The sequence below is a fragment of a genome, unplaced genomic scaffold (assembly GCF_019419815.1).
Source record: "Pyrus x bretschneideri cultivar Hongxiangsu unplaced genomic scaffold, Pyrus_bretschneideri_v1 Contig16, whole genome shotgun sequence".
Lineage (NCBI taxonomy): Eukaryota > Viridiplantae > Streptophyta > Magnoliopsida > Rosales > Rosaceae > Pyrus > Pyrus x bretschneideri.
In genome coordinates, this window is record NW_025999457.1 from 4,330,821 (window position 1) to 4,356,400 (window position 25,580).

At 37.3% G+C, this 25,580-nt stretch overlaps 6 protein-coding genes across 7 annotated transcripts; 3 read left to right on the forward strand and 3 right to left on the reverse strand.

The window, feature by feature from the left end:
- Positions 1–355: 355 nt before the first annotated feature.
- On the reverse strand, positions 356–3,050 carry LOC103964114 (NADH dehydrogenase [ubiquinone] 1 alpha subcomplex subunit 8-B-like). The gene is made up of 3 exons (XM_009377009.3): positions 2,905–3,050; positions 2,603–2,812; positions 356–746 (listed from the first exon to the last, which is right to left on the reverse strand). The coding sequence occupies exons 2-3, from the start codon at positions 2,788–2,790 to the stop codon at positions 614–616; spliced, it is 321 nt and encodes a 106-aa protein (XP_009375284.1). The 5' UTR covers positions 2,791–2,812; positions 2,905–3,050; the 3' UTR covers positions 356–613.
- Positions 3,051–4,295: 1,245 nt separating this feature from the next.
- On the forward strand, positions 4,296–5,740 carry LOC103964113 (50S ribosomal protein L33). Of its 2 annotated transcripts, none has more exons than XM_009377008.3 (2): positions 4,296–4,351; positions 5,410–5,740. In XM_009377008.3, the coding sequence occupies exon 2, from the start codon at positions 5,420–5,422 to the stop codon at positions 5,597–5,599; it is 180 nt and encodes a 59-aa protein (XP_009375283.1). In that variant the 5' UTR covers positions 4,296–4,351; positions 5,410–5,419; the 3' UTR covers positions 5,600–5,740. The 2 variants fall into 2 exon arrangements, with proteins under 2 accessions (XP_009375283.1, XP_009375282.1); XM_009377007.3 differs by having other exon boundaries at positions 5,413–5,740.
- A 1,045-nt stretch (positions 5,741–6,785) lies between these two features.
- Positions 6,786–9,436, forward strand: LOC103937720 (subtilisin-like protease SBT3.9). Its single transcript, XM_048581019.1, has 3 exons — positions 6,786–7,137; positions 7,241–7,338; positions 9,208–9,436. The coding sequence occupies exons 1-3, from the start codon at positions 6,929–6,931 to the stop codon at positions 9,279–9,281; spliced, it is 381 nt and encodes a 126-aa protein (XP_048436976.1). The 5' UTR covers positions 6,786–6,928; the 3' UTR covers positions 9,282–9,436.
- A 1,777-nt stretch (positions 9,437–11,213) lies between these two features.
- On the forward strand, positions 11,214–15,217 carry LOC103964115 (calcium-dependent protein kinase 11). Its single transcript, XM_009377010.3, has 7 exons — positions 11,214–11,924; positions 12,643–12,786; positions 12,900–13,052; positions 13,164–13,279; positions 14,189–14,356; positions 14,495–14,719; positions 14,801–15,217. Exons 1-7 carry the CDS (start codon positions 11,381–11,383, stop codon positions 14,951–14,953), a joined length of 1,503 nt encoding a protein of 500 aa, XP_009375285.2. The 5' UTR covers positions 11,214–11,380; the 3' UTR covers positions 14,954–15,217.
- Positions 15,218–15,680: 463 nt separating this feature from the next.
- On the reverse strand, positions 15,681–20,040 carry LOC103964116 (uncharacterized membrane protein At4g09580). Its single transcript, XM_009377011.3, has 4 exons — positions 19,652–20,040; positions 18,312–18,582; positions 18,063–18,233; positions 15,681–16,134 (listed from the first exon to the last, which is right to left on the reverse strand). Exons 1-4 carry the CDS (start codon positions 19,906–19,908, stop codon positions 16,003–16,005), a joined length of 831 nt encoding a protein of 276 aa, XP_009375286.1. The 5' UTR covers positions 19,909–20,040; the 3' UTR covers positions 15,681–16,002.
- Positions 20,041–21,882: 1,842 nt separating this feature from the next.
- LOC103964117 (NAC domain-containing protein 30-like) lies at positions 21,883–25,345 on the reverse strand. The gene is made up of 4 exons (XM_018651607.2): positions 24,865–25,345; positions 23,394–23,579; positions 22,789–23,060; positions 21,883–22,529 (listed from the first exon to the last, which is right to left on the reverse strand). The coding sequence occupies exons 2-4, from the start codon at positions 23,551–23,553 to the stop codon at positions 22,026–22,028; spliced, it is 936 nt and encodes a 311-aa protein (XP_018507123.2). The 5' UTR covers positions 23,554–23,579; positions 24,865–25,345; the 3' UTR covers positions 21,883–22,025.
- Between the last annotated feature and the right edge of the window lie 235 nt (positions 25,346–25,580).

A 25,580-nucleotide genomic window follows, 5' to 3' on the forward strand; every position in this document is an offset into this window, starting at 1 on the left:
TTTAGTGGCCTTGGAAATTTAAATGCTTTGGATAACATGAATTTTCACATGCTAAACGATGACCTATGGATGCTAAGGTTACAAAATGCGGTTTAAGAAGAGGCTCAGAGCAAAAGAGGTAAATGAAAACCTACAAATACTTGGAAAGAGACTTTAAGAAAATACATTTAGTACTTGGAGCTAACTGAAAACTTGACGCAAAACCAAAAACAATAGCGTTATTTAGTGGGATAACGCTTTGTTGTTGGATAACATGAGTTTAAACTTGGCATTAGGTGCTTTCTTCCATGCAAAAAATGGACTTAGCTTTCTAAATTTGTTACAATATAAGAGGCTTCACTTCACAGCCTAGATAATAAAACTCATTTTCCATTAGGCCTTTTGCAATAGGATGTAAGGTACAACAATTCCAACTGCAACACTAGTCAATCACTCTTCAACATTGCAAAATATTTTCCTTCAAGGGAGCTTACCCAAGCGAAAATTCGACATGAAAATAGGAAGAAAATAGCTCAAGATCTATAAACAAGGTCCATTGAAATTCAAATTATACTATTTTCTCATTGCACGCTGCCCCTATTATTGTGGTAATGGCGGGACAAGAGGCATGTTCTTAAGCCAATGGGCATTTTTTCTCGAATTCCTCTTGCTCTTTGCGACATAACTCGAATTCATTTGTATTGTAATACATGCATCCAACATAAGCATCCATCTCTTTCGTGCACTTCTGATGAAGATCTTTCAGCCTGCAAGGACGAATGTCATATTTAGAAATGGAACAAGGCCTGCCTCTCCTTGCTCCACGAAAAATAAAAGAAGCATGTGCTAACATGTTCATCAGTCCGTAAGATGGGAGAACTAAAACATTTTATGCAAGTTTCTTGATGAATTCTGGGAACTCTTTGATAAATTGTTTCCAATACCGTTGCATCTCAAGTTTTCATGGACATCACGCAACTAACTGGATTATCAAATCACCGAAAAAAAAAGTCCAAATCTTAAATAGTGAAAATACAAGAATGTGATACAGAATTCAAAACATTTCGAGAGGAGAGAGAAAAAGGAATGATGATCCATGAAAATTCGTCCAATTCAAAAGCTGTTCGTGAGTATCCAGGGATCAGTGGGATTTTTCTTTTTCATGTTTGGGCAAACACTCCTCTGAACTTAAAGTCAATGGAACCTAATTAATTGGTTACGCGCTTTCTCTAGTGGTTTTAGGCCATTGAATAATTTGTGTAAGTTGGTAAACAATGGCAACTTCAGGATATCTAACAGGATACACCCAAACCCGAGGCCAAGCCCCTATCCAATAGGATACGCCCCTTGTGGTGTTCTCTCAAACCCATGAAGACCACACTCTCACCCTAGAGCAATACCCTCTCTAGTAACCCAAGAGCCAACCCACACTTGTAGCTCTCGCCAAAGAGGTATTCCATCTCTTGTACCGGATGCACTTAGATAAACTCCTTCTAAGCCATGCTTCAAATGACCAAGGCCTCTAGAAATCACTAGCCACTTCCTTGCACCAATGCACTGACTTGCATTAATACATGAAATTTAACCTAGTTGTCCCACTAATGGAATTCTCTAAAGCTACCCATAGTTATCTGCCAATACACCAATTAATCAGCCAAATAACCGTTGAATATTTTTTTGGTCACAAAATAACCATTGTATTAATTACACTACAATGCCAAGAGCCAATTAAGGAAAATACAATGCCTGTCTTCCATTATCAATGCATGTAAATTATGTAATACAACAAGCATTTACCATGTGTAAATTCATGGGAATTCCAAAAGCCATGCAACTCCACTAAGGAGGGACGGTTCCCAATACCATGAGCCGCATTGAGCTCATTTGAGCAATTGAAGTGTCAAACTGTTTATAACCCATGAGCCACATTGATCTCATTTCAGTAATCCTAATGGAGCTCATTTGAGCAATCGAAGTGTCAAACTGTCTATTACCCATGATCCACATTGATCTCATCTCAGTAATTCTAATGGAGCTCATTTGAGCAATCAAAGTGTCAAACTGTCTATAACCCATGAGCCACATTGATCTCATCTCAGTAATCCTAATGGAGCTCATTTGAGCAATCAAAGTGTCAAACTGTCTATAACCCATGAGCCACATTGTTCTCATTTCAGTAATCCTAATCGAGCTCATTTGAGCAATCAAAGTGTCAAATTGTCTATAACCCATGAGCCACATTGATGTCATTTCAGTTATTCTAACGGAGCTCATTTGAGTAATCCAAGTCTCAAATTCTACATAACACATGGGCCACATTGATCTCATTTCAGTAATCCTAATGGAGCTCACTCGAGCAATCGAATTGTCTATAACCCATGAGCCACATTGATGTCATTTCAGTAATCCTAATGGAGCTCATTTGAGTAATCCAAGTCTCAAATTCTACATAACCCATGAGCCACATTGAGCTCGTGTGAGTAATCCAAGTATCAAATTGTCTATAACATATGAGCCCAATCGAGCAACCTAACTGCAGTCTCTAATCAATAAATCACAGACCACTCAAACTTTCCGATTCCAAAGGGAAATAAAAAGGGGGAGAGAATTAGAAATGGCTTACAGGGTAAGAACGCATCGAGTGACTTGGCGACCTTTTTCGAGACATTTCTCAGGGTTCGGGTCCTTCTTCTTGCACTTGAGAAAAGCCACGTTCTCCGCTTGGCAGTTGTACTGAATGTGCTTCGCCGCCGCCGTCAGAACCGCCGATGTTGGGATCGGATCTCCTGCTGGGTCCACTGCGCTTGCCATTTCCCACTTCCCCCGATCGATTCTGGTAAATAAAAAATTAAAATTAATACATAAAAATGTAAATTTTCAGAAATTGAATTGGAAAAGAGAGAGTAGAATTGGTAAAGTCCGCACCTTTACTTGTCGTTTCTGTTGGGTTCTGCAGTGGAATGAGTTTTTCTCACCTGAAACTGAGTGTTAGGTTATGGTGGAGGAACAAAACATAACCCTCCAAAGGCCAAATTTCATTTTTCATTTTTGACCCTTATAATTTCTATAGTTTCAATTGTGCCAATTAGTTTATATTGTTGGAATTCAAAAATTTATCACGACTTATAATTGATGCATTTTTTTGGCGGATATAGTTTATTATTTTTTTCAACAGCTATATTCTGAGCTCAAACATGGAAAGAAATCATCTTTGAATCTCTTTTATTAAGGTCACCGAATCAAGTGATCCGGATTTTTAAAATTTCTTCCAATGACTCACTTGTTTTGATCCCTTAAAAGTTATAATAATTTTTTGCCGTTAGGTGAAGTTTCAAAGGTTCAGACCTCAAACACCTCTGTATCCTGATTTAGGGATGTATTTAATTAGAATTCTGATAAATTTTAATAGAATTATGAGAGTATATTTTAAGAAAAACAGTATAATCAAGATAATAAATAAAATTACAATTTATGTCTATTTTCAAGGAAGCAACATGGGAATCTCACATAGAGGGATATTTTAGTCATTTAATATTCTAAAAAAAAAAAACCAAATCATCAGACCAATAAGAACTAAAAATTGTAATCCGCGAGTAAGAATTGTTATATGTTTAAATCAATTATGACAGAATGGTCTACTTCACACAAATCTCAAAGTAAAACTCTAACAGAGGTAGAGATAAAGATCAAGCAGCCACGACGACTCAAGAGTATATATTCCATCCTGGTGGTAAATAATTTTGGATCCTTTTTAACTTTTTATTATAATTTTTTAATAGATGCTGGTTCGCTGTTGTACATTTCAACAGAAAATCTTGTTTACACCAAATTTTGGGTGGACACGTGTCCAAGTGTTAATTAAAAAAAATCAAAACTTGAACACGTGTTCATCTGAGATTGGATGTAAGCATGATCTCCTTCTGAAATGTTCAGCAGACAAGTTTTATTCTTTTTTAATTCCAAAATTTGATAAAATCCAAAATGCACCAAACTATGGGCAATATTAAAAATTTTGCCGAATTGGCCAATAGGGCATGAAAGCCGAGTTACACCGAAGAAAAATTGTAAAATTGGCACAATGCAAAATGCAACACGAAGAACAAACCTCAACCAAACTATGGGGACCAAGAAGCGAAATTTAGGGGTCTTTCTTTTATTTACCAAATAAACAAAAAGAAAGAAACTAAGGGCATTTCAGTCCTTTTAAACAAATATGATGTCAGTTACAACGCGAGCGTTATGGCATCGTGTTATTAGGGCTTCAACTTCAAGCTCTCAACTCTGAACTGAATCCGTCTCTTCGGATTCCTCCTCGTCGTCTCTTCGGCTTCCTCCTCGTCGTCCTCTCTCTTACAAATTAAATTTTACAACAGTAAGTGCAAAACTCTTTCAACCAATTTCTACCCCTATCTTTTTTCTTTATGCGTTTTTGTTGTTGTAGTAGTTCTGCTGCACTGCTTGTTTGTTTTAAATCTTTTGAATTGGGAATGGTCGCAGATTCACAGGCTCGTTTTTCCAATAGGTGATAGGGTGGTTCTGTATCAGTTTATGTTCTTCCTTGTCACTGACGTTACGATTTAGTAGTATTACTCTCACTGTGTGACCCTATTAACATAGGGAGAGAGTATGGTTCTCCCATTGTGTGACTTAGCGTCATCCCCTGAAGAGTAGAATATCATCGTAAATATGAAAAAACAGAAGCTTTTGTTCTTGAAATAGCCTTTGCCTTTGGTTCCGTGGTTTTTGTCTCCACGTGGTTCATAGGTTTCATGTTTGACGCACATTGATTGTTGTAATGACGAAATATATTTGTGATGAGTTTTATACCTCGTTTTGATCTAGTGTCATTGTAATGACGAAATATGTTTCCTTTGCATGTGCTCTGTTTCTGAGTGTAGAGTTGGTAGTAGTGCATATGACTTGTTTGTTTAGAGGTGGATATCGTCAATTAGAGAAGTACAACCTTAATATTTTGTGGGTATGAAATTATGGGCCACTGTCATTTTAAATTTTTGGTGCAAAGAGCTTTCTTGATTTCATTCTTAATTGAGTTTTACCCTCGTTTGGTGTCAAAGATTGAATTGGATTGCATAACTCACAAGAAACATTGTCTGTTGAAGGAAGAAATGTGTTTCATTCACGACTAGTCCATCCTCTACCTTCAAATTAGACAAAATATGAAAGTTGACATCAATTTCTTCATTCAACGTACATTGAATCTAGTGAGTTATGTAATCCAATCCTAATCATAGACACCAACCAGGCCTAAGTGTTTCCTTTCGGGCCACATTGTACAACAACATGTATGCAGTTTTTCCTTTTTGTTTTTGGGGGGGGGGGGTGGGATATTGATAGCCAATACGTATGCAGTAACATGTGTTTTCTGTTTTCTGTGGCTGATGATTTGCTCTCTGTCTGTGTTGTTTGAAGTAGTTAAAGAATGGCTGGTGAGAAGAAGAAGAAGACTACGATGGTCATTCGACTTGTCTCATCCGCTGGCACTGGATTTTTCTACACCAAGAAGAAGCCTCTTAAGGTGAGGGAAAAGCTTGAAATCCGAAAATTTGACCCTGTGGTAAATCGTCATGTTCTGTTTACAGAGACAAAAGTGAAAGTGTGAGTCTTTTTTTTTCTCTTTGTTCCCTTCGTGTAGGCCTTTTGTTTTAGTTAGACCTAACTCCTCCTAAAAGCTTGACTTGATGAAAGTTGTTGCTCTCTCTTGCTTAAGTATATATAATAAGTTCAAATTTTGATTATTTAATTTTCGGATGAAGGGTTATGTTTGTTAAATTCTCAACTACACCAAATAGAACTTTTGAGTATAAGACCGGGAAGGGCTGCTCTAACCAACAAAACTAATTGTAATAGGGGTTTGAAAGATACGGTTACTCGTGTGATTTGGGGGAAATGGTCTAGTTGGGTTTGAATCCCATCTTTCTCTTGTTGCTTAGGCAACTTAAACCCTCAACATAGTGAGGACTGAAGCGAAAGGCCTAACTCCACGACTATCAAGTACTCTGCTAGAAATCTTGGCAATGCACACCCTCTTTAAAAAGGGTCGACTATTGCCCTTTTGACACTCTTTAAGGGCGTCTATTGATCATTAGACATTCTTTAAAGGCGTCTTGATCATTAGACACTCTTTAAAGGCGTCTATTGACATTTACACCAAATCGGCACACTGCTAAAATATTCGACAGAGTTTACGAGCTCCTACCCTAGTTATATTTCGAATCGACATGTTAAGCGCCTATGCTTAATGCACTTATATTTTGAACAAAGCTTTGCTACTAAAGAATGATAAGAAACTCTTACCCAAAATTCTTTGTGTTCGAATAACAGAGCTTTGGGCTTATGAACAGAATCGTTCATATTATGAATCATTATCTAAATATCACCTTTGCGAAAAATAAATTAAAACAAGGGTTGTTTAGATAATCTATTGTAGCAAAGACATAGACAGTTCGTAATACTTTTATCTATTCCCGTTCATTTGTTTTTACATAGTTCAATAACTCAATGATCTTAATTTTAATTGATTTTTTACAGAGACGATTTTTATAAAGTTATTTACGATATGAATGGTTCTAATTATAAATACGAAATTTTATAAATTAACAACAAACAATTTTAACTAAGAACTCCCTACTCATCTTTTGAGTATCCAAATATTATTCTCATATTTTCCGGACAGTTCAATATTGGTACTCTCAAAGAAAAAATTAAAATAAAATAGAAAACAAAGGAAAATAAAATAGAAAATAAAAATAGAAAATAAAGGAAAGACAGGATAAGGAAGAAGGTGCCATTCCAAAGTGCAGGCCTAAGAGGCAAAAGGAAAAGGCAAAAGGAAAAGGCAAAGGCAAAGGCAAGGGCAGAAGAGTAAAGAGAGAGACGGAGTTACCAAACAAACACAAATTGAAATTGTGATTTAATTGTATAAAAAGGAATGGTAAGAATCACCAAGGCTTTCCTGTCTTCAATTTTGCTTCTGAATCTCATCATCTTCTCTGTGTTCGCCATGGCCGACCAATCTGCTCCCAAATCCGTCGCTGCTTCCTCCGAAACGGCGGTCCACATCGTTTACACCGAACGCCCCCTCGAAAATGAAGAGCCCGAGTCCTATCACATCCGAACCCTAGCCTCCGTCCTCGGCAGGTCTCTCTTCTGTTTGTTTCCTGGGAAAACGAAAGAAAAATGAATTTGTGAATTTGTGAATTTTGTGAACTTGTGATATGCATACATACATATATACGTACAGTGAGGAGGCTGCCAAGGAGGCGCTGCTATACAGTTACAAGACGGCTGCCAGTGGATTCTCTGCTAAGCTCACTCCTCAGCAGGTTGAACAAATTTCAAGTTAGTCCTCCCTCTCTCTCTCTCTCTCTCTCTCTCGTTTTTTTATAGTGTTGATGATGATTATTCTTCTGGTTCTTAGCAAATGTTATTTATTTATCCGATCCCTTGTACTCCTCTTTGACATGGTTAATATGACTGCTTCAAGCTTTATGAGGCGATTGTAATGTTGATGTATGTCAATGTTTCAAGCTTCATGAGGCGACTGTAATTGTAAAGTTGATCTTTAAATTTCCGGTAGCGTATTGATTCTTTCTATTGGGGAATTAGGTGTGTACTGATTGATATAGGTTGGCCTTTGTGGGCTTGTCTTAGTTTTGTTTCGGACCCCATATCCCATCTGTTTCAACAATTGTGGCTATTCTTTGCTTGTTCATTGTTATCACTTTCTGGCATGTTCAGAATGCGTCGGACTAATTTGGTATGGGGGATTGGAACGGAAACCCTCTAAATTCAAGGCATATTGAAGGTAGAGGAGAATGATTTTCATTTCGAGGGGATTAGATATCAAGGAAACTTCTCCCTTCTAAGTTCTAATCCTACCATTTGAGGAGGATTATAATGGATAAGGTTTCTTCTTGAGAATAGTATCTTATCCACTCGAATTCAATTGTCTACACCAAATGAGGCCTTAGAGTTTCAGTTTTGCTCCCACTACCAGGTCCTATTTGACGTGAACTTTATCCCTATGTTTGGATCAAAGTCCCAAGGAGCGTTGACTCATTTGTTAAAAATGAACTACGAGAATATTACTTGTGAACTACTCAAACACTACAAAGCTACTACTCAAACACTACAATTGCGCTAAAGGGACATTTAACACTGGGCTTTCAAAAAGACACCTTTGAAGGAGTCATTTGCAATCTCTCAAATGTGTTGTCTTTAGTCATCTTTAAGGCCCTCCTCTTATTTTTGTAGTGCATTCGTAACAAATTTAGCCTGAGTTCCATGAAACTTCAAAGTCCCTCACGCACTCTCAAGTTTCATGCCTTGAAATTCATAAGATGCTATTTTTGGCATACCCAAATGTGGGAAAAACAAAAATAAATAAAATAGCAAATGATGTTTTTACTATTTATCATTGGTTGCATAATCTTTGTAATTCTCTTATCCTGTTGTTGATTCAGAGTCTTTGCAGTTCTAACTTCTAAACAAATCAAAGTTACCTGATGTAATTATTTAAAAAAAAAACTTTTATGCTACTATTGTTGCTCCAATGAGTATCTTAGTGGTAGAACATCTACTGTTTCCTTGTTGATTCACATTATAATAGATTACTTTTGTTTAACTTAGGATATACAATTGCTCATGCTTAATACCGATGGCTGACAGCCTGAAACTGTATTCCTTCTTCTTTTTTTGTCATTGTTTTTCTTGTTGTTGTGTATGACTACTCTTAAGCACATGGCAAATGTTGCATAATCTTTCATATAGTAAATTAATTACCAGTATCATGGCATTTGTTTGTGTCTCTAGGCTGGCATTGATATGAAGTACTGGTGTTATATGATAATTACGTCCATGATTAATTGCTCAAGTGTTTCGCTTTTCACATTTTGGGTCAATTTCAGCGTTTCATCTATTTGCTATGACAGATGAAGAACATATATGAGTAATTCATTTTTTTATGCTAGGAAAACTTTAAGGCATGTGCATTGCGAAAGTGAGTTTAATCGTTTCTTCTTCCAAAAATAAACGCCAAACAAAAGAGAAAAATCCATTTTATACGAAGTTTCTCAATGATGCACACTTTTACGGATTGTTGAATTACAGCTATACTTCTTTTATGCAAGCTATGAGCCCGGTAAACCAGCCGGTTTCAGATTATAGAAATAAATACTCATTGTTTTGTTGTCTACTCGATATTGGCAGAGCTTCCTGGGGTTCTTCAGGTTGTACCAAGCAGGACACTCCAGCTGCATTCAGGACCTGGAAAGCTGCAGTAGAGGAACTGAATTCCATAGTAAGAAACATGTTTTAAACTTAAGTATCCACCGTGCTGTATAAGACAATTAACTTGTTTACTCTTGGCATGCTGTCTACTTTTTCCATAATAAGGTTGATAATATATGTTTTAAGAGTGCCGCTCCTACTTATGTAACTATGATACGTTGTATATATAGTTTTCGTAGATTACTTAATTCCTAGTTAAGTTGCAGATGTAGTAATTTGAGCATTCGTCTGGTTCCTTAGGAAATATAAGATGGATGACTATGCTTATGTTCCAAAGATGACTTGTAAGGGTGCATTGCGAATGTCAAACATTCGGGCCCAGGCTATAGGTTTTTAGTTTAATTTGGGAAGGCCTTGGGTCAATCAACGTGATGGGAAGGGTAGGATTCAGATGAGGTGATGGAAAAATTAAAAGAGTGAACGAAAAGCACCTCATAGTGAGAGGATGGATCATTGGATTCGGGAAATGGAGTTAGATGGACTGGGTACACCGCCGCGGTGGGGTCTTGTTCTTTAATAACACAATGTTATGTGGAGTGAGAGGAACATGTAATATTGTTTGGACTGCGACGCCATGGGTAGCCAGTCCATCTAAGTTGCTCTACGTATTAAGAGGAGGTTTAGCCTAGGTGATGGCGTCATCATTCAACACGAAGACTTGCCAATGTGTCATTATTCGACGGAAAGAAGCTCATGGAGAGGGAATCATGTCGGGGGTGGCGGGGTTTGAGCTACACTGTAAGCTATTTGTAGTTTGGTGTTGAAATCATTGAGAGCTCAACTTAAGATATTTCATTTATAAGTGGAGAATAATATCATTTGCGTAATATCAGTGACCAAAAGAGAATTCTAGACAGTAGAAAATGTATTGGGAGTAGTAGGTTGGCTTGAACCACACAATAGACAAGTAAGAAATTGATTTTGAACCTGCGATGCATGTGAGTCAAAATTGAAAAGCTCGTTAAAAAGTGGACATGTGATTGGCATGCAACATTGTTTAATAAGAAATAGAATGAATGTAAAACTTGGTAAATTGGCAAATTAGTTGAGAAGTAAACTCATAATTTCGTCATAGTTCATAGGCTAAATTGCATTTACTCCTTTTTTTAATCTACTCAAAAGGAAGAGAGTAATCTTTACTTGTATTATGGTCCATTGATGTTTCTCGTTATTTATAAACGAGAGATTCAACTTAAAGCATGTGTACTTAATATAACTTATGACTCGTTTAGAAATATTTTTAAAATGACTATTTGATAAAAGTAATTTTGAACTTTGAAAGCATTTAAGTAATTTTTTTTATAAGAAATATTAGATATGTGCTTCTTACATGAAACACTAGATATGTGTTTCTTGCAGAAAACACTTGATGCTTTTTCAAGATTCATTTTGATTTTTACTAATGTTTGGTTTTAAAAATATTTTCAACTAAAACATTTTCAGTTATTTTAAAAGTACTTCTAAAAATTGTGTTTTTAGTTACATTAAACCCGCAAGACATGTTTTGATTTATTGCGGTTAATAACATGTCTCCACATGACTACACACGTGAGAAAGTAAAGGGGAATAATTTAGGTTGCTTGTCGTCTTTGTCGTAATTATAATTTGCTGACGTGGAGGGAATGTCGGGTAGAGATGAGAAGATAGACGGAGGGCGCGCGCGAGCGCAACAAAGCAGAAACTGCTACGTGATATTTATGTATTAAAATATTAATAATTTAAAAAATAAAATTTTTTACTATCTATGTTTTTGTGACAATGAAAAATTTCTTTGGAAGCAGCATACAGTTACAGAACCCCATGTCCACGTGTCACACCACAAACAGACAAACTCACATCCTCTCTCCCTCCCTCCAATCTCACTTTCACCCAATAAAAAAAATACTAGATAATAATTGAGGCAGATTCAGGGGGTCTGATAGTTACCAATCAAAATCCACAAAGGGAGAGAAGGAGGAGAGAAACAGAAATAACAGTTTCAGAGAGCGAAGGAGGATGATGGAAAGGATCGAATCACAAATCACAACTAAAAAAAAAAAAAAAAAATCAGAAGAAATTCATCGTTATCGGAGAAGAGAATCGAATCGAAAGAATGAAGAAAGGATTGCATTCCCAAGCAGGGAAGCTTCACACAGTACTGCCGTACGAAACGCCGCGACTCAGAGACCATTACCTCATGGGCAAGAAATTGGGCCAAGGCCAATTCGGCACCACCTACCTCTGCACCCACAAGCCCACCGGCGCCCAGTTCGCCTGCAAGTCCATCCCCAAGCGCAAGCTTCTCTGCCAGGAGGACTACGACGACGTCTGGAGGGAGATTCAGATCATGCACCACCTCTCCGAGCACCCCAGCGTCGTCCAGATCAAGGGCACCTACGAGGACTCCGTCTTCGTGCACCTCGTCATGGAGCTCTGCGCCGGCGGGGAGCTCTTTGATAGGATCGTCCGCAAGGGGCATTACAGCGAGAGGGAGGCGGCCAAGCTCATCAAGACCATCGTCGGGGTGGTGGAGGGCTGCCACTCCCTCGGCGTCATGCACCGCGATCTCAAGCCCGAGAATTTCTTGTTCGACACGCCTTCGGATGACGCCACGCTCAAAGCCACCGATTTCGGCTTGTCCGTCTTCTACAAACCAGGTTCAGCTTCCTTTCCAATCCGATCCACTTTTACTTGGTTCTTTCTTTCTTTTTATTAAACCGGGAAATGGAAATGTTGGTCTGCTATAGCTTTTGAAAATATTTCTGATTATTTCTTCAACTATTTAATTTTGCTGAATTGAATTTCTTGTGCCTTGTTGTGTACTCAATCTTTAGGGTTGCTTGATTTACACGTACATAGGTTTCTCTACTTAGTCTTGGATATGATGAACAAACATAAACTCCGCGGCTCCACCTACGAGGGAGGACGAAGGAGCTATTTCCCGGATATTGCTTTTTTCTTTTTTTTCTTTCTCTATGCTATATATTACATCACTAGATTCAACAATATTAACGTCCTTTTGGTTGGGGATGGATGGCTCATCTGTCATGGTATTGATATCATAAGAAGGAATCTACGTTTTATTCAGTATGCCAATACATTCGGTCATTCCCATGAGCGAAATTACTCATCAATCTCTATGTCCACGACAGTCCGTCTGCATAAACATAATTCCAAATGTATTGCTTTGCCAGAACAATGCTTTTTTTTTTTTTTGGTTTCCAAGCCAGTATACAATTGACGCCATCACTATCCTGTATCAAATGCGGCTCTCCCTTCTGTTTTTCTCTTCCTCCCCGTTGAAGCTTGAACGGTGTTTTTGTCATGCATAAAGATGGTTGGTTATGTGCTCTGCTATACCTTTTCTTGTTCCAGGACAAGTTTTCCAGGACGTCGTTGGGAGTCCCTATTATGTTGCACCTGAGGTGTTGAACAAGATTTATGGACCTGAAGCGGATGTATGGAGTGCTGGTGTGATACTTTACATCCTCTTAAGCGGGGTTCCTCCTTTTTGGGCAGGTACCGATCCTCAACAGTTAATAAACCCTTATCAGTGAGGCTTGACCTTTATTAACATGTTTGGTTCTTTTGTTGTATCGTGAGCTGTTTAACGTTTCAATATGTATCTACAGAAACTGAAGCAGGGATCTTCAGACAGATTTTACATGGCAAAATCGATTTTGAATCGGAGCCTTGGCCTAATATTTCCAAAAGTGCGAAAGATCTCATGTGTAAGATGCTTGAGAGGAACCCAAAGAAAAGAATATCCGCCCATGAAGTCCTATGTGAGTGGTTTAATACCTACTGCTGTGCTGATAAATTTTTATGAGATTGTTGCATAGATAAGGTTATATCCAAATGGTAGCTGTGTTGAAATCTAAAATGGATCTTTTCAGGTCACCCCTGGATTGTGGACGACAGAGTTGCCCCTGATAAACCACTAGATTCTGCGGTTTTGTCCCGCCTCAAGCAGTTCTCAGCCATGAATAAGCTTAAGAAGATGGCTCTTCGAGTATGTCTTATTAATGTCTTACCATATATCATCTTTTTATATATCTATCATTCTAATACATTTTCCACGGTAACCTTGCAGTCAATTGTTAAATTCATTTATCACCCAATGTGAGAGTTACAATTCATTCTGTCAAGGCATCATAAGTTTAAGATAACAAATAATATAATAACTTGTGTAACAAGTATTTTTAAAATGGTAGTAACATGATATGGGATGGACTTGGGATTTCATTTCACCTGAAAAACATCGGGTTACTGTAACGTAGACACAGTTTATAGTTTCCAGATCAAAACTCCATTTATACACTGCATTCAACATCAACTGGAGTTGTAGAAACATCTATAGGATATCCAATTTTTCCACCAAAGAAATCTTATGCAACCAATACAGTTTTTGTTTGACAATGATCAAGAAGTGTTCCTTGCAGTGCACATTGTATTATATAAAGGCCGGTCTGAGCAGAAATAGCATTTTTGACTAATTAAAAAACTTTTCACTTTCCTTATAATACATGTGTTATCATAAATTGTTTGTATCAACTTCACAAGATGGGTGTATGTTGTGATAGTGTTTGCCGTTGTAATAGTGGTTAAATAGATGTGAGACTAGGGGAAGACCTCTCATTTTCTGTTTAATTCTCTAATCGATAAATATGTAAGGCCATAGTGAAGTAGGCAGACAACACTGATTTGTTATATATATGATTAGTTATGGTTAAGTAAGAATACCTGAGTTTTCACTCAATCAGCAGTGAGAAGCCATATGTACGTTATTGTTCAGTATTGGACCAACTACCTCTGTTATTCTTTATGTCAGCAATTTGTTTCTACTTATACTGTGACCAGTTCTTTGTTTCGGTGATGGTGTAATGTAGATCACTGCGGTGTTCTTGTTTTCTTTGCCCAGGTTATAGCAGAAAGACTGTCAGAAGAAGAGATTGGTGGATTAAAAGAATTGTTCAAAATGATCGACACAGATAATAGCGGGACAATAACATTTGAGGAACTTAAAGAGGGATTGAAAAAAGTGGGCTCAGAGCTAATGGAGTCTGAAATCAAGTCCCTTATGGAAGCAGTTAATAGATTGATCCCCATAAACTGGCTGCATATTACGAAGTTTTCAATATTCTTCTGTTTATGATCTTAATAGATCTCCAACGTTATTAACATGAATGACCCTCACAAGATCTTTTTGCTTCGGCAATGTTGGCAGGCTGATATAGACAACAGCGGAACAATAGACTACGGTGAATTTCTTGCTGCTACCTTGCACTTAAACAAGATGGAAAGAGAGGAGAATTTGATTGCAGCCTTTTCCTTTTTCGACAAAGATGGTAGTGGATATATTACCGTTGATGAGCTTCAACAGGCTTGCAAGGAGTTTGGTCTAGGTGACGTTCATCTGGATGAAATTGTCAAAGAGATTGATGAAGACAACGTAAGCGTTTCTTTTCATTTTTATTTCGATTAGAAATAATATTAATGAAGTTTCAGAAGCCTAATTACGTAAATTTTGCAGGATGGATGTATCGATTATGGGGAGTTTGCTGCAATGATGAGGAAGGGGGGTGATGGAGGAATTGGGAGGAGCAGAACCATGAGAAACAATTTGAACTTTAACTTGGCTGACGCTTTCGGAATAAAAGATCAGTCTACGTCTACCGGACAATGAGATAGTACCAAAGAAACTGCAATTTCTTGTAAACATGCAATTTCTAAAAGGAACTGAAGACAGAAAACTTGGCATGAAGAGTAGCCATTTGACTCTCACCGTGACCATATTAATTTTGATTTGTAACAAACAATGTATTTTCGTTATCTAATGGTAGTCATACTGTATTTTCGTATAACATTTGAATACCATGTGATGTGTAAATGCCATGTTAGTTAACGATTGAATGTACTCCTCTTTCTTTCTAGTAAATTTCCTACTCAATTGTCCTCTCTCTCCCAATTTCCCTTCCATTCCTTGCGGTTCCGGAAACCTCACTGCCCCTTTCTTTGAATAGACTCACTACCACATTCCTTGGTATTTTCTGAAGATTGATGTTGTCCTAGAGTTTTGAAAACGAAAATGTTATTTCATCTTAAAGTGCTGTTATTTGAGCCACATTCTCTAGCGATCCTTCCTACATACGTGACTTGGGTAGGAGGACAACAATGTCCGACGGTAAATGTGGTACAGATAACATTGTTATTTTACCCTATTCTTTGATCTAACATAATTAGCCAACGATTCAAAGAAATCCTGGAAAATACGTGTGCCGTACACAAAAATTTCTCCATTCACATTTTGAGCCTCATTGCACTCAGCTACAACATATAACTCGACACTTTTTCAAACTTCCACTCAGCTACAACGGTTCCAAGTAACAAAAACGAAAGGGAAAACACCATCGGAAAAAAAAATATAGCTCCACAACTTTCTGAATACTCTGTTATTTTACAAGGACTATCAATGTTACATGAGCCCAAAGCAATGACAAATTCATAACCAATATTGCACAGCAGCTTTCCGGAACATCATTTGAACTCCGCAATAATACATTACCTAGTAAAGAATGCTTTGAGAAGCCTATATTGAAAAACAGACACTCCCTTTTGGTACTGGAATTCTTAAGCTTCGCCATTTTGTAACATTTGCACTACTTAGCGTTGAGACTACATAAGTCGCCTTTTGGACAGAAGCACAGGAATGGGGGTTCCTCACCACCAGAACTTTCATTCGTAGATTCGCTTCCTCTTCAAAACGGTTGGAAATATAATCAACGAGCCAATGAGGAAAAGCACAAACAAAGTTTTAAAGTCATAGAGATCCTTGACTGAATTGAGATCCCCCAGAGCAAGGCCAGCCTAGCAAAACAAAATCAGCAGGTATTAACGACTACGATGAAAACATTTCAAGAAAAGAAACTGTGATATGTAAACTTGAAAAACAGATTTCAGACGGTCTAAGATGTTCGGATGTAAGCAAACAGTTAAAGAATAGCCCCTGCATTAAAGTGAGATGAATTCTAGGAATAACAGGTCCTCAGAGAAAACTAATTAAAGATGTTAAACCAATGGGATCAGATGTTCCGTTTATGTGTATCTTGATTATTTTGGTCACAATCGTGATGCCTTCTCTATATGCAACGGAGCTCTATTTTATATTTTTAATATTATTAATAAGTGCAGTAAATAAAGTGGCCATACAACACGGTACGCAAGTTAACATGATGAAAATCAATTTAATCTGTCGTATTTTTATTTGGACAGGGACAACGTGTAAAATGCATGTAAGAAAGCAATTCTTAGTAATATTGCTAGTGCAGTTATTAAATTCTATACCTGCAATCTAACTAAGAAAGCTTTAATTATCATGGCCTATCTCACATGGACAAATCAATCATCAAACATAGAAAGTCCTTCTGCACCTATACACAGCACAGGAAGCGTGACAATGACAGCCTTACCGAGACCCCTTAATTCATCCTCAAAATATATATTTTTTCTATGATTTCTTTATGATTTATTGCATTGTAAAAAGACAAATTTGACACTACGAGGTATAGAACTATTTCAACCATAAACTAACATTCAAAAATTTGCAAATTTCATGAGACTTTGTTCTAGATTTAGGTATTCATAGAAGAGCTTGAAGGCCTCGACCAAATTTGATTATAATATCGAATTATGCCAAGAACATGCTAATACTAGAGTTTACCACAGTCTAAGTACTCTGACCAAAATTAGTTCACTCTTGGACCCTAGGAGTATGGGACTCCAAGTAAATGGGATCTTGACTAGACACATTGTCAAAAGAGAGGAACCAAAACCAGAAGGTTTTCTGGATGGAAGGTCAGTTAACATAGTTGGTTGACTTCTTCTTTGGCTCAATCGCCTGACCTCCCAGCAGGCTACCTTTGCCAGCAGTTGGCTGAAGACCTTTACAATTTAAATATCTCATGCAACCGCCAATCACACTTCAGATTGAAGATAAGACAACAAAACACATATCCACTAAGTTTCTGCAATCCACCGGTGTTACCTTGTGTTTTCCAGACTCTACATATCTGAGAAATGGAATTTTATTAAAGAGTTAAAATTGAGATGAAAAACTTAGTGAACCAGAGGTCCACCCACTATACGATACAACCCTAGAACAAAATCCAAAAACACACCTCTAACATTGCAATACAACTCTAATAACTATCCTACAGCAGCTCCCCAATCTAATAAAATTACAGAAAATGCAAAATCTCTAAAGGTTGGAGAAAGCAAGAAACCATAGTACACACACCACAAGGAAGTTAAGCTCATGTCATTACCCAAGAAAGCAATAATACATAGCACATACCCGCCGCAGCCAAACTCCACTCAAGTTCTTCTATTTCTGACCAACCAAATTACGCAAGACATGCTTTTGACAAAAAAAAAAAATGTTTGAAAACGTGACCAACAAATAATAACCTAATTGAACCATGCTTCTCCGACCAAGCCCCACCACAGCATCAATGCTTATGGATTACCACCTCTAAATACGGCATACTTCAAGGCCTTAAAGTCCAAAACCTCCAAAAGCATAACAAAACAATGAAGTAAAATGCTGCCCAGAGCTAATCGAAGCAGTGTGGACTGTTTAAGCAAATTTGTTATTAAAAAGTATAGCGAGCACCAGATGCAAACACCAAAACAGGAATATATAGAAGACAATAACTAACCACAAAATAGTAAGATGAGAAAGTTCCATTTATTTTACAGAAAATAAAGTTAGCATTTAATTAGTAGAAAGAACTTACTCTGACTGTGATATAAGATGCTGGAATAAGTCCAATAAAAGTCGCCAGAAAGAAAATATGAAACGGTATATCAACAATTGGAGATGCCAAGTTGATGAAAAGGTTCGGCAAGGTTGGAGTTATCCTAAGAAAAAGCATGTAATTTAGCAGCTTTTCCCTACGCTTTGCAATCTGGAGCACAAAAGTTAAGGTTAAAGTAGTGGAAGATGGTAGCAGAATGATCAATTTTAACGAAGTAATAAGAAGTACCTCTGCCTGAAAAAATCTCAACTTTTCTGGCCAAAACCAACTAACAAAAGGCCTTCCAATTAACTTAGACAAAAAGAAGCAAGATGACGCTCCAGCTGTAGCGTTGCAGACAACCAAAATAAGTCCTCTGATTACACCAAAAAGAGCTCCAGCTAGCAATGACATAAAAATTGTCCCAGGAATCATAAAAGTCTGCATGAAGATGTAAGTAGAGCAGTAACCCAGAATAAATTGTGCTGGATAATCATTGGCATATGTTGCCAGATTGTCTCTGCAGAAGATATAAAAAATATTAAAAATCAGAACAAGCATTCAGTGGAAGTCACTAGTGTTAAATGGGACCATAAAGGCCACAGAACTGGATAAATAGACAGCCAAAAGTGAAAACATGACATGACTCCAAGGCATAGACCAAAACTGCATCTGTCTCTCTCAGTGGTGTGTAACGTGCAAAAGGGACGTGAAATGTAAGTATCCATTTACAGGTGCATCCCCCAGTGACTTCTTGAATTTGAAAATGACTGTTTGAAATGAACGAGTTACCTTCAGTTTTCCTCCAATTGTTGAAAACTTAAGTCATGAGGTATGGTCTTAGTAACTGAGACGAACATTTTGGAGATGTGGTCTCATGGTCATATATAGGTTCCCTATGAATGGAAAGAAAGGCGAGTTTGTTCTAATATTGACTTTGCGATTCTTCTCAGGCTTCCATATTGCCAAAGATTGAAGAACAGATTTTCCCTTTTTTTACACGCTGAGAAAAAGGGGAGAGAGTGGTTGTTTTTTTTGTTGGGGGGGGGGGGGGGGGGGGGGTGTGTGGCCGGGTGGTGCTGAATGCCTATTTGTTACCATCTGAAAGCTGGCAACAGATATATTCTTTCTATCAAGTCTCAGATGTAAATGCAGTCTAAACGTTACACAAGTTCCTTCTACATTCTCATTCTACCAAAGTCTTCAAATATGCCTATGAAACAATATGCAATACCTTGCAGAGGTGAATTCGAAGGTGTAGTGACTAAAAAGAAGCCCTATCAACGTAGGATTTCTACTTGTTTCATAATTTTTATTCGAATTTCAAATCAACCCAACATTTGTGACAATATCGTTGGAGAAACCGCAAATTAAACGCCATGTTTGAACAAATATCGGACCTCTTGTGCAAATCAGAGAAAGAGAAAGAAAAAACAAGCAACTCAGATAATAAAATTTTCCGCAATCATCAAATTAGTGTAAACAAAATCTCAATAACCCTTCAACAACACAACTACAATGTCATGTATTCGAAAAATTTGAACAACAAATCCAAATTAGAAATTGATTGAATCGCGAAAGGGACGTACTTGAGAAGGCGAAGATCGACAATGGTGCGGGGCAGCTTGAGTTTACCGTACTCGGCGGCGGGCATGGTCAAGTAGACGCAGGAGAGGCCGGTAGAGAAGACCAAGACAACGGCGAGAGCCGCCGCGAGCTCCCACCGCGAAAGCGGAAACCTTTCGGACTTGAGCTTCTTGCCGGTGGACCAATCGTCCTCCTTGGCATTCTCCTCGTCCCTCGGCAGCCTCCCCGCGTCCCCCGCCAGATTTCTCGGAGCCGCCATGTACGGATTGCACCAGCACCGACACGAAGATGATGAGGGCCCACGTCAATAGTAACACTCATTCATCGACAAATTTGCGTCCTTGGTTTCGTTGTCAAGGTCGAAGCTTCAAAGTGTGGTTTTTAGAATGCGACCCACATCGATCAAAGATTCAAAATCTGAGACAGACACATGTTGTGGATCAAATTCTTGGATTCAAATTTGGGAATTGAATTTGGTTTCGGTTTTGAGTGTGAAAATTGAGATTCAATTCCTTTTTGTTGGTGCGTAACAATCAGATTCAATTTATGTGGAAAAAGGAACAAGAAAGATGGAAGCGAATGAAAAAAGAGAGATGAAAGGACACCGAACCGAAAATATATGCAAAAAAGAGGTTGTGTAATATATTAAACACTGTTTTTCCTAATTTTTACCGTTTATAATTTTAAATTTTGATATTTGTATCTATTTATTGCATAAATTTTAAAATTTAAAGACCATAAAGTAGAGACAGTTTGCCACTTGTTTGTTTTGGTTATATTTGTCGTCACTTGTTAAAGTAGATCTTTGTGGATGATCAGTTTGATAATGATAGAGATCGTAGTGATTTATTTATTTATTAAAAAAAAAAAAAAGATGAGTGCAAGAAGAAAAAAAACCTTTGTTGCTTTCAATAAAAAGTCATGGTCGTTTAACAAAAATCATATGGCGTCAATCTTCCTTGGTAGTCTTTCTAAAATCGCAGATGGATAGAGGAATCCAAATCCAACAAATAAACATCCGTATTTAAAATCCAAACATGATAGGATTGAAGTCGTATTTTAATCCTACTTTGTAATAGTGACAAACAAGATATTTCTTTTAGGTGAAAAAGCCTCACACAATGGAAAAATCTACGAGCACAAAATCAATTAAAGAATTCACTACTAAATAAGGATTTTTACAAGACTCGACGAGATAAACACTTACTACACTCGTCTCTTCATGTATTTTTCTCCTTGTAGCACGCCATTCTTCCCTTGCTCTTTTTTTAGATGAACACAACACACACAACAGATCCTCCTCACGAGCAAAATATTGCACACAGCTTCTTGACAGAAGATTTGTTTATGAAATAATATGATTTGTGCTTGCAGTGACAAAGTCACATAAGATCAAGGAGGGCGCCCCTCCGGTCGCTGGATAACCCTATGAAGAGTAGGAAATCGCCCCTATCAACCTGCACGAAAGGTGTTCAACAAAATGCTTGAATAAAAACTCAAGTATGCTGTCATTGTTGTCACTACTGCTCCGCACCTTGCACGCAGGGCCAAATTTTTTTTTTTTTTTTTTTTTTTTTAAACCCAGGCCAAAACGAGTTATTGGCATTACAAAAGAAACACCAACATATTGTGAATGCAACAATATTGGTGGAAGTATCCAAGCAAACACTACAATTCTTGGTAGACGATAATTTTGAGGACTTGTTTTATGATGTACAAAAATTATGTAAAAAAAAAGATATTAATGTTCCTAACATGAAGGATTTGCATTTCGTATCTGGAATATCAAAACGTAAAGCTCAAAGACTCGTAAACTTTCATTATTATCGTATGAATCTCTATTTTCAAGTCCTTGATATGCAAATAAAGAATCGAATGCTCGCTTCAATGAATATTGTGAAAACATCACTGCCAAAATTGAAGACCAATAGTTGAGTGATATCATGGTTATTTACATAAAAAAAAAAAAGAATTTTACTTTTATTGGTAATGGACATATAATGCGATATTTTTATGATATAAAACTTTACTGGCAACAAGTATTTAAACTAATCAAACAGAGCCTCTCAGCCCAACATCCGTAACCAGGCAACCGAGCATGGGCGTAACCAAATGATTGGACTACTAGATATATTTGGCCGCGTGCACATTTGAGCCTAAACTCTTAGTAACTGTCTAAATAATCTTCATTTTATTTTGGGTTCTGTCTTAAAAATCTTAAGGATGCAATCTCTCTCAACAACTTAATATATAACCTTGTCCCGACCACACAATTAGACATGGACTGGACTATTATTTCTTTTTCTTTTCTTTTTTTAAGAGCCACAAGCATAACAAGAATAAATCATTGAGACCATATATATGGATCTGCTGCTGTCACAAGTCTTGGAAGCATCCAAGAAGATGATTGTTCTGAGTTTCTTGCTCATAATTTTGAGATGCCGACGACAAACTTGGATGAGAAAAGGATGCCCGATCAGTCAATTGCACTTCGAGTAAGTTGTCCAAATTTCTCCAATCTATGTGTTGATTGCTGCTATTATTGTTGCTCCTTTCCGCCTCATAGTCGTCCGTGCTTATATTATTGCTACGCAATACATTTTCTTTTGTGACAAAGCTTGTTGAAATGGTTGGGCTTTCTAGTTGAGGAAGTTCCATGAGTTGGTTACCCAAGAAAATGTTGTTCGAAACGAAATGATCTTCCTCTGAACCAAAAGATTGATGAAAACCTTGATTCGGGTTGATCACCATAGGAATTTCGCTCGAGAAGTTTGAAGATGAAGGATGATCTCTGACATAGGCATGCTTCCATGCTTCAAAACCTTGCCTGTGACTGGGACTTGGCTTCTTGAATGCCCGGCATACAACCCATCCTTCTTCCTGCATGATCACCCCCAGGCCGAATTAATGGCTTGTTTACAGAATTATCAATTGTATGTGTGCGTAGAAAACTTAATATTAAAATTCCAACTACGTACAAATGCATGTTATTTACTGGTTTAGGGTTTAATGACGGCATTTCTCTTTAACAATAAAGTTTTCAGAGAATTATTAATGAGTATTAATATTGTCAAATGCTGGGATCAATTGAGGAAAATTAAATAACTAGTTAATGGATAGACGATGTTGAAGAACTTGCCTGAGGGGGTGCATGTTCAGAAGTTTGGAGTCGATATTCATGCATGATCCAGTCGGTTTTGTTGCCGTTAGGTGCCCGTCCCTTGTAGAACACCAGGGTCTTCCTCATTCCTATAATGTTGTCCTTTGAAAGCACTGCCTTGTCTCTTCCTGTTGCCTTCCAGAATCCAGCAGCTGTGGCTCTATTTGTCCGAGTTCCAGTCGGGTACTTCTTATCTTTGTGACTGAAGAAGTACCACTCGTTCTGTTCACTGTAACCTAACCTGCATCTCGCTGTACCACACAATACATATACATAGTTCTCAGAATGCCTGAATATGCTCATAATCTTATGAGATGTCAATAAAAACTCTTTTGTTTAGCCATTGATGAGTGATGACAGAGAGTAGCATTTGTGTTTATGTTGTTTGTATCTGTTTTGTTTTGATTTTGCTACCAACAAGCATCCGCGCATTTTTCCAATGTTGTTTTCTTTCTACACGTTGCCATATCCAAAAATTTTAAATATAAATATAGTATGAACACAAAAACGCCCTTAGGACCATATCTATTTATGCCATTTCGATGTCAAGCTGCAAATGTTAAAATTAAGTTGGTTTTAAGTACCTTGTATGTCCCATGGTTCGATTTTGTATAGGTCAATGTCAACGATGACATCTAAGTCAATATGTAGTGAGTTGATCTTTCTTTTCAGGTAGTAACCCACAAGTTCTTCTTCTGTCGGGTGAAATCTGAAGCCTGGTGGAACACAAGATTCCATCTCCATTACTAATGTTCAGTATGTAGACGCACCTGCATATCAGGCAAGGAAGTATGAGGAAGAGTAATTATTATACTTTTGACCAGCTATATATGTGCATGAGTGTTTATAGAGAGAGTACTACCAATCTTGTTGTAGTAATAACAACGTAATTATGTGTTATTAACTAAAATCTTATCATATATTATACAGTATATATGAGATATTATATTTGAACGTGATTGTATTACACTACTAACATTTAAAATGGTACAACCCTCTTCTTATTAAAGGGTACCATAGAATTTTCCTATGTATATTCATCCATCATGTGAAATAAAAAGAGTCATGTGAGCCATTTTTTTCTCACAAACGTATTGCCTATGTAACAGTCATGGTTGTCATTCCTAATCTTCTATATCTAACATTTTGTAGTCCCTTTCTTTATAACTTAGTTTCAATTTCTTAGGACTTATAAATTCCTTACTCAAACTTATAGCCGCCAGCTTCTTGTAATTGGCGTTGGCTAACATCAAAGAGAAGACAACCAAACAATTTACTCTTAATTTGGAGATATACTGAAGAAGAATTCTATAAGTTTTATAGAACCTATACTATAGGAGCTAAATTGCTAGGTAGTAATGATGGCGATTTCACTTTGTGGAAGCTGTGAGTGGTCCTGCATGTGTTTTTAGCTAAATGACACTGCGGAAAAAGAAATCATGACAGACTAGCAGTGGATTGGAACCCACCAGACACTAACATTAAAACATAGGATTATCTTATAATTAAGCTCAAGTAATTTTTTTTCATTAGTTGCATGGAGTAATTAGGCAAAAGTATATTGAACACAAAAGTTGGCCGAAAAGCTTGACTTTGCTGGCGCAAGCATGTTATATTTCTTTGAGTGCAGTGCACTCCCTGCTTCCTACCTCCTGCTCGATCGATCTCTACTGGTAGAAACGGTGGTGCGAATTAAATTCCTTTAAACATTTCATTTCATACCCACGGCATAGCTACACAATCAAAACTAATCAATTAAGACCAATCTAAGATTTTCATTAATTACCGTGAGATTGTCAATTTGATCTATATAGTACAAACAAATCATTGATCGATCGATGGATCATCCATAACACAAAATGTTAATTTTAATTAACTGTAAATGTAGATGGATGACACAAGCGTTAGTAAGCTCATCAGTAAAAAGGCACTAAGAAATTAAAAAAAAAAATTGCAATATATATGTTGTATAGTATATAGTTCTGCATGCTGCATTGTGATTGAGTACATATACATGATCGGAATAATATATCATGCACACAGGAAAATACTCACAGGAAATCTATAAAATGTGTTGCTCCAGCTGCCTTCTTTGCTCTAGGAAGAGAACTTGTAAGAGATCAGGAAAGGAAATACTCAAGGATGATATATGCAGACGTAAAAAAAAGAAGGAAATATTGAAGGTGCATGTATTAGTTGGATCCGGGGAACCCTAGCTTCTGTGTGTGTAAGAGAGAGAGAGAGAGCTTCTGCAGTTTCTGTGAAGTGAATATTAATTTGTTGGTGAAGAGAAAGAGAGGCTAATAAATGTATTTATATACATGGGCCAGCTGCTCGATGGTGATCATGACGAAGATTTAGATGAAGAAAATGGCTAGTTGTAATTAGTTTAAAAACAAGAGGTATGGTATGGAATTAAGAGAGAGGAGAAGAGAGGGTAGATAAGAATGGTAATGGTATTGATTGCGCATTGGCATCGCGCGTGGGGTGGCAGCTGAGACAATGAGATGCAAAGCTTGTGTTTGGACGGCGTGAGTGTGACACCATGTTTACACGCCACCCCCGCCCACCGCTATTTTGTGTTCTAAGATTTTCCCACAAACACACACACACACACACACACACACACACACACACACACACACATATATATATATATATATATATATATATCTATATATGTATATACATATACTATTCCTTTAACTAAACTACGTTTTAAGCTTTAAGATTTAACAACATTCACTCCCATACTATCCCTTGAATTTATC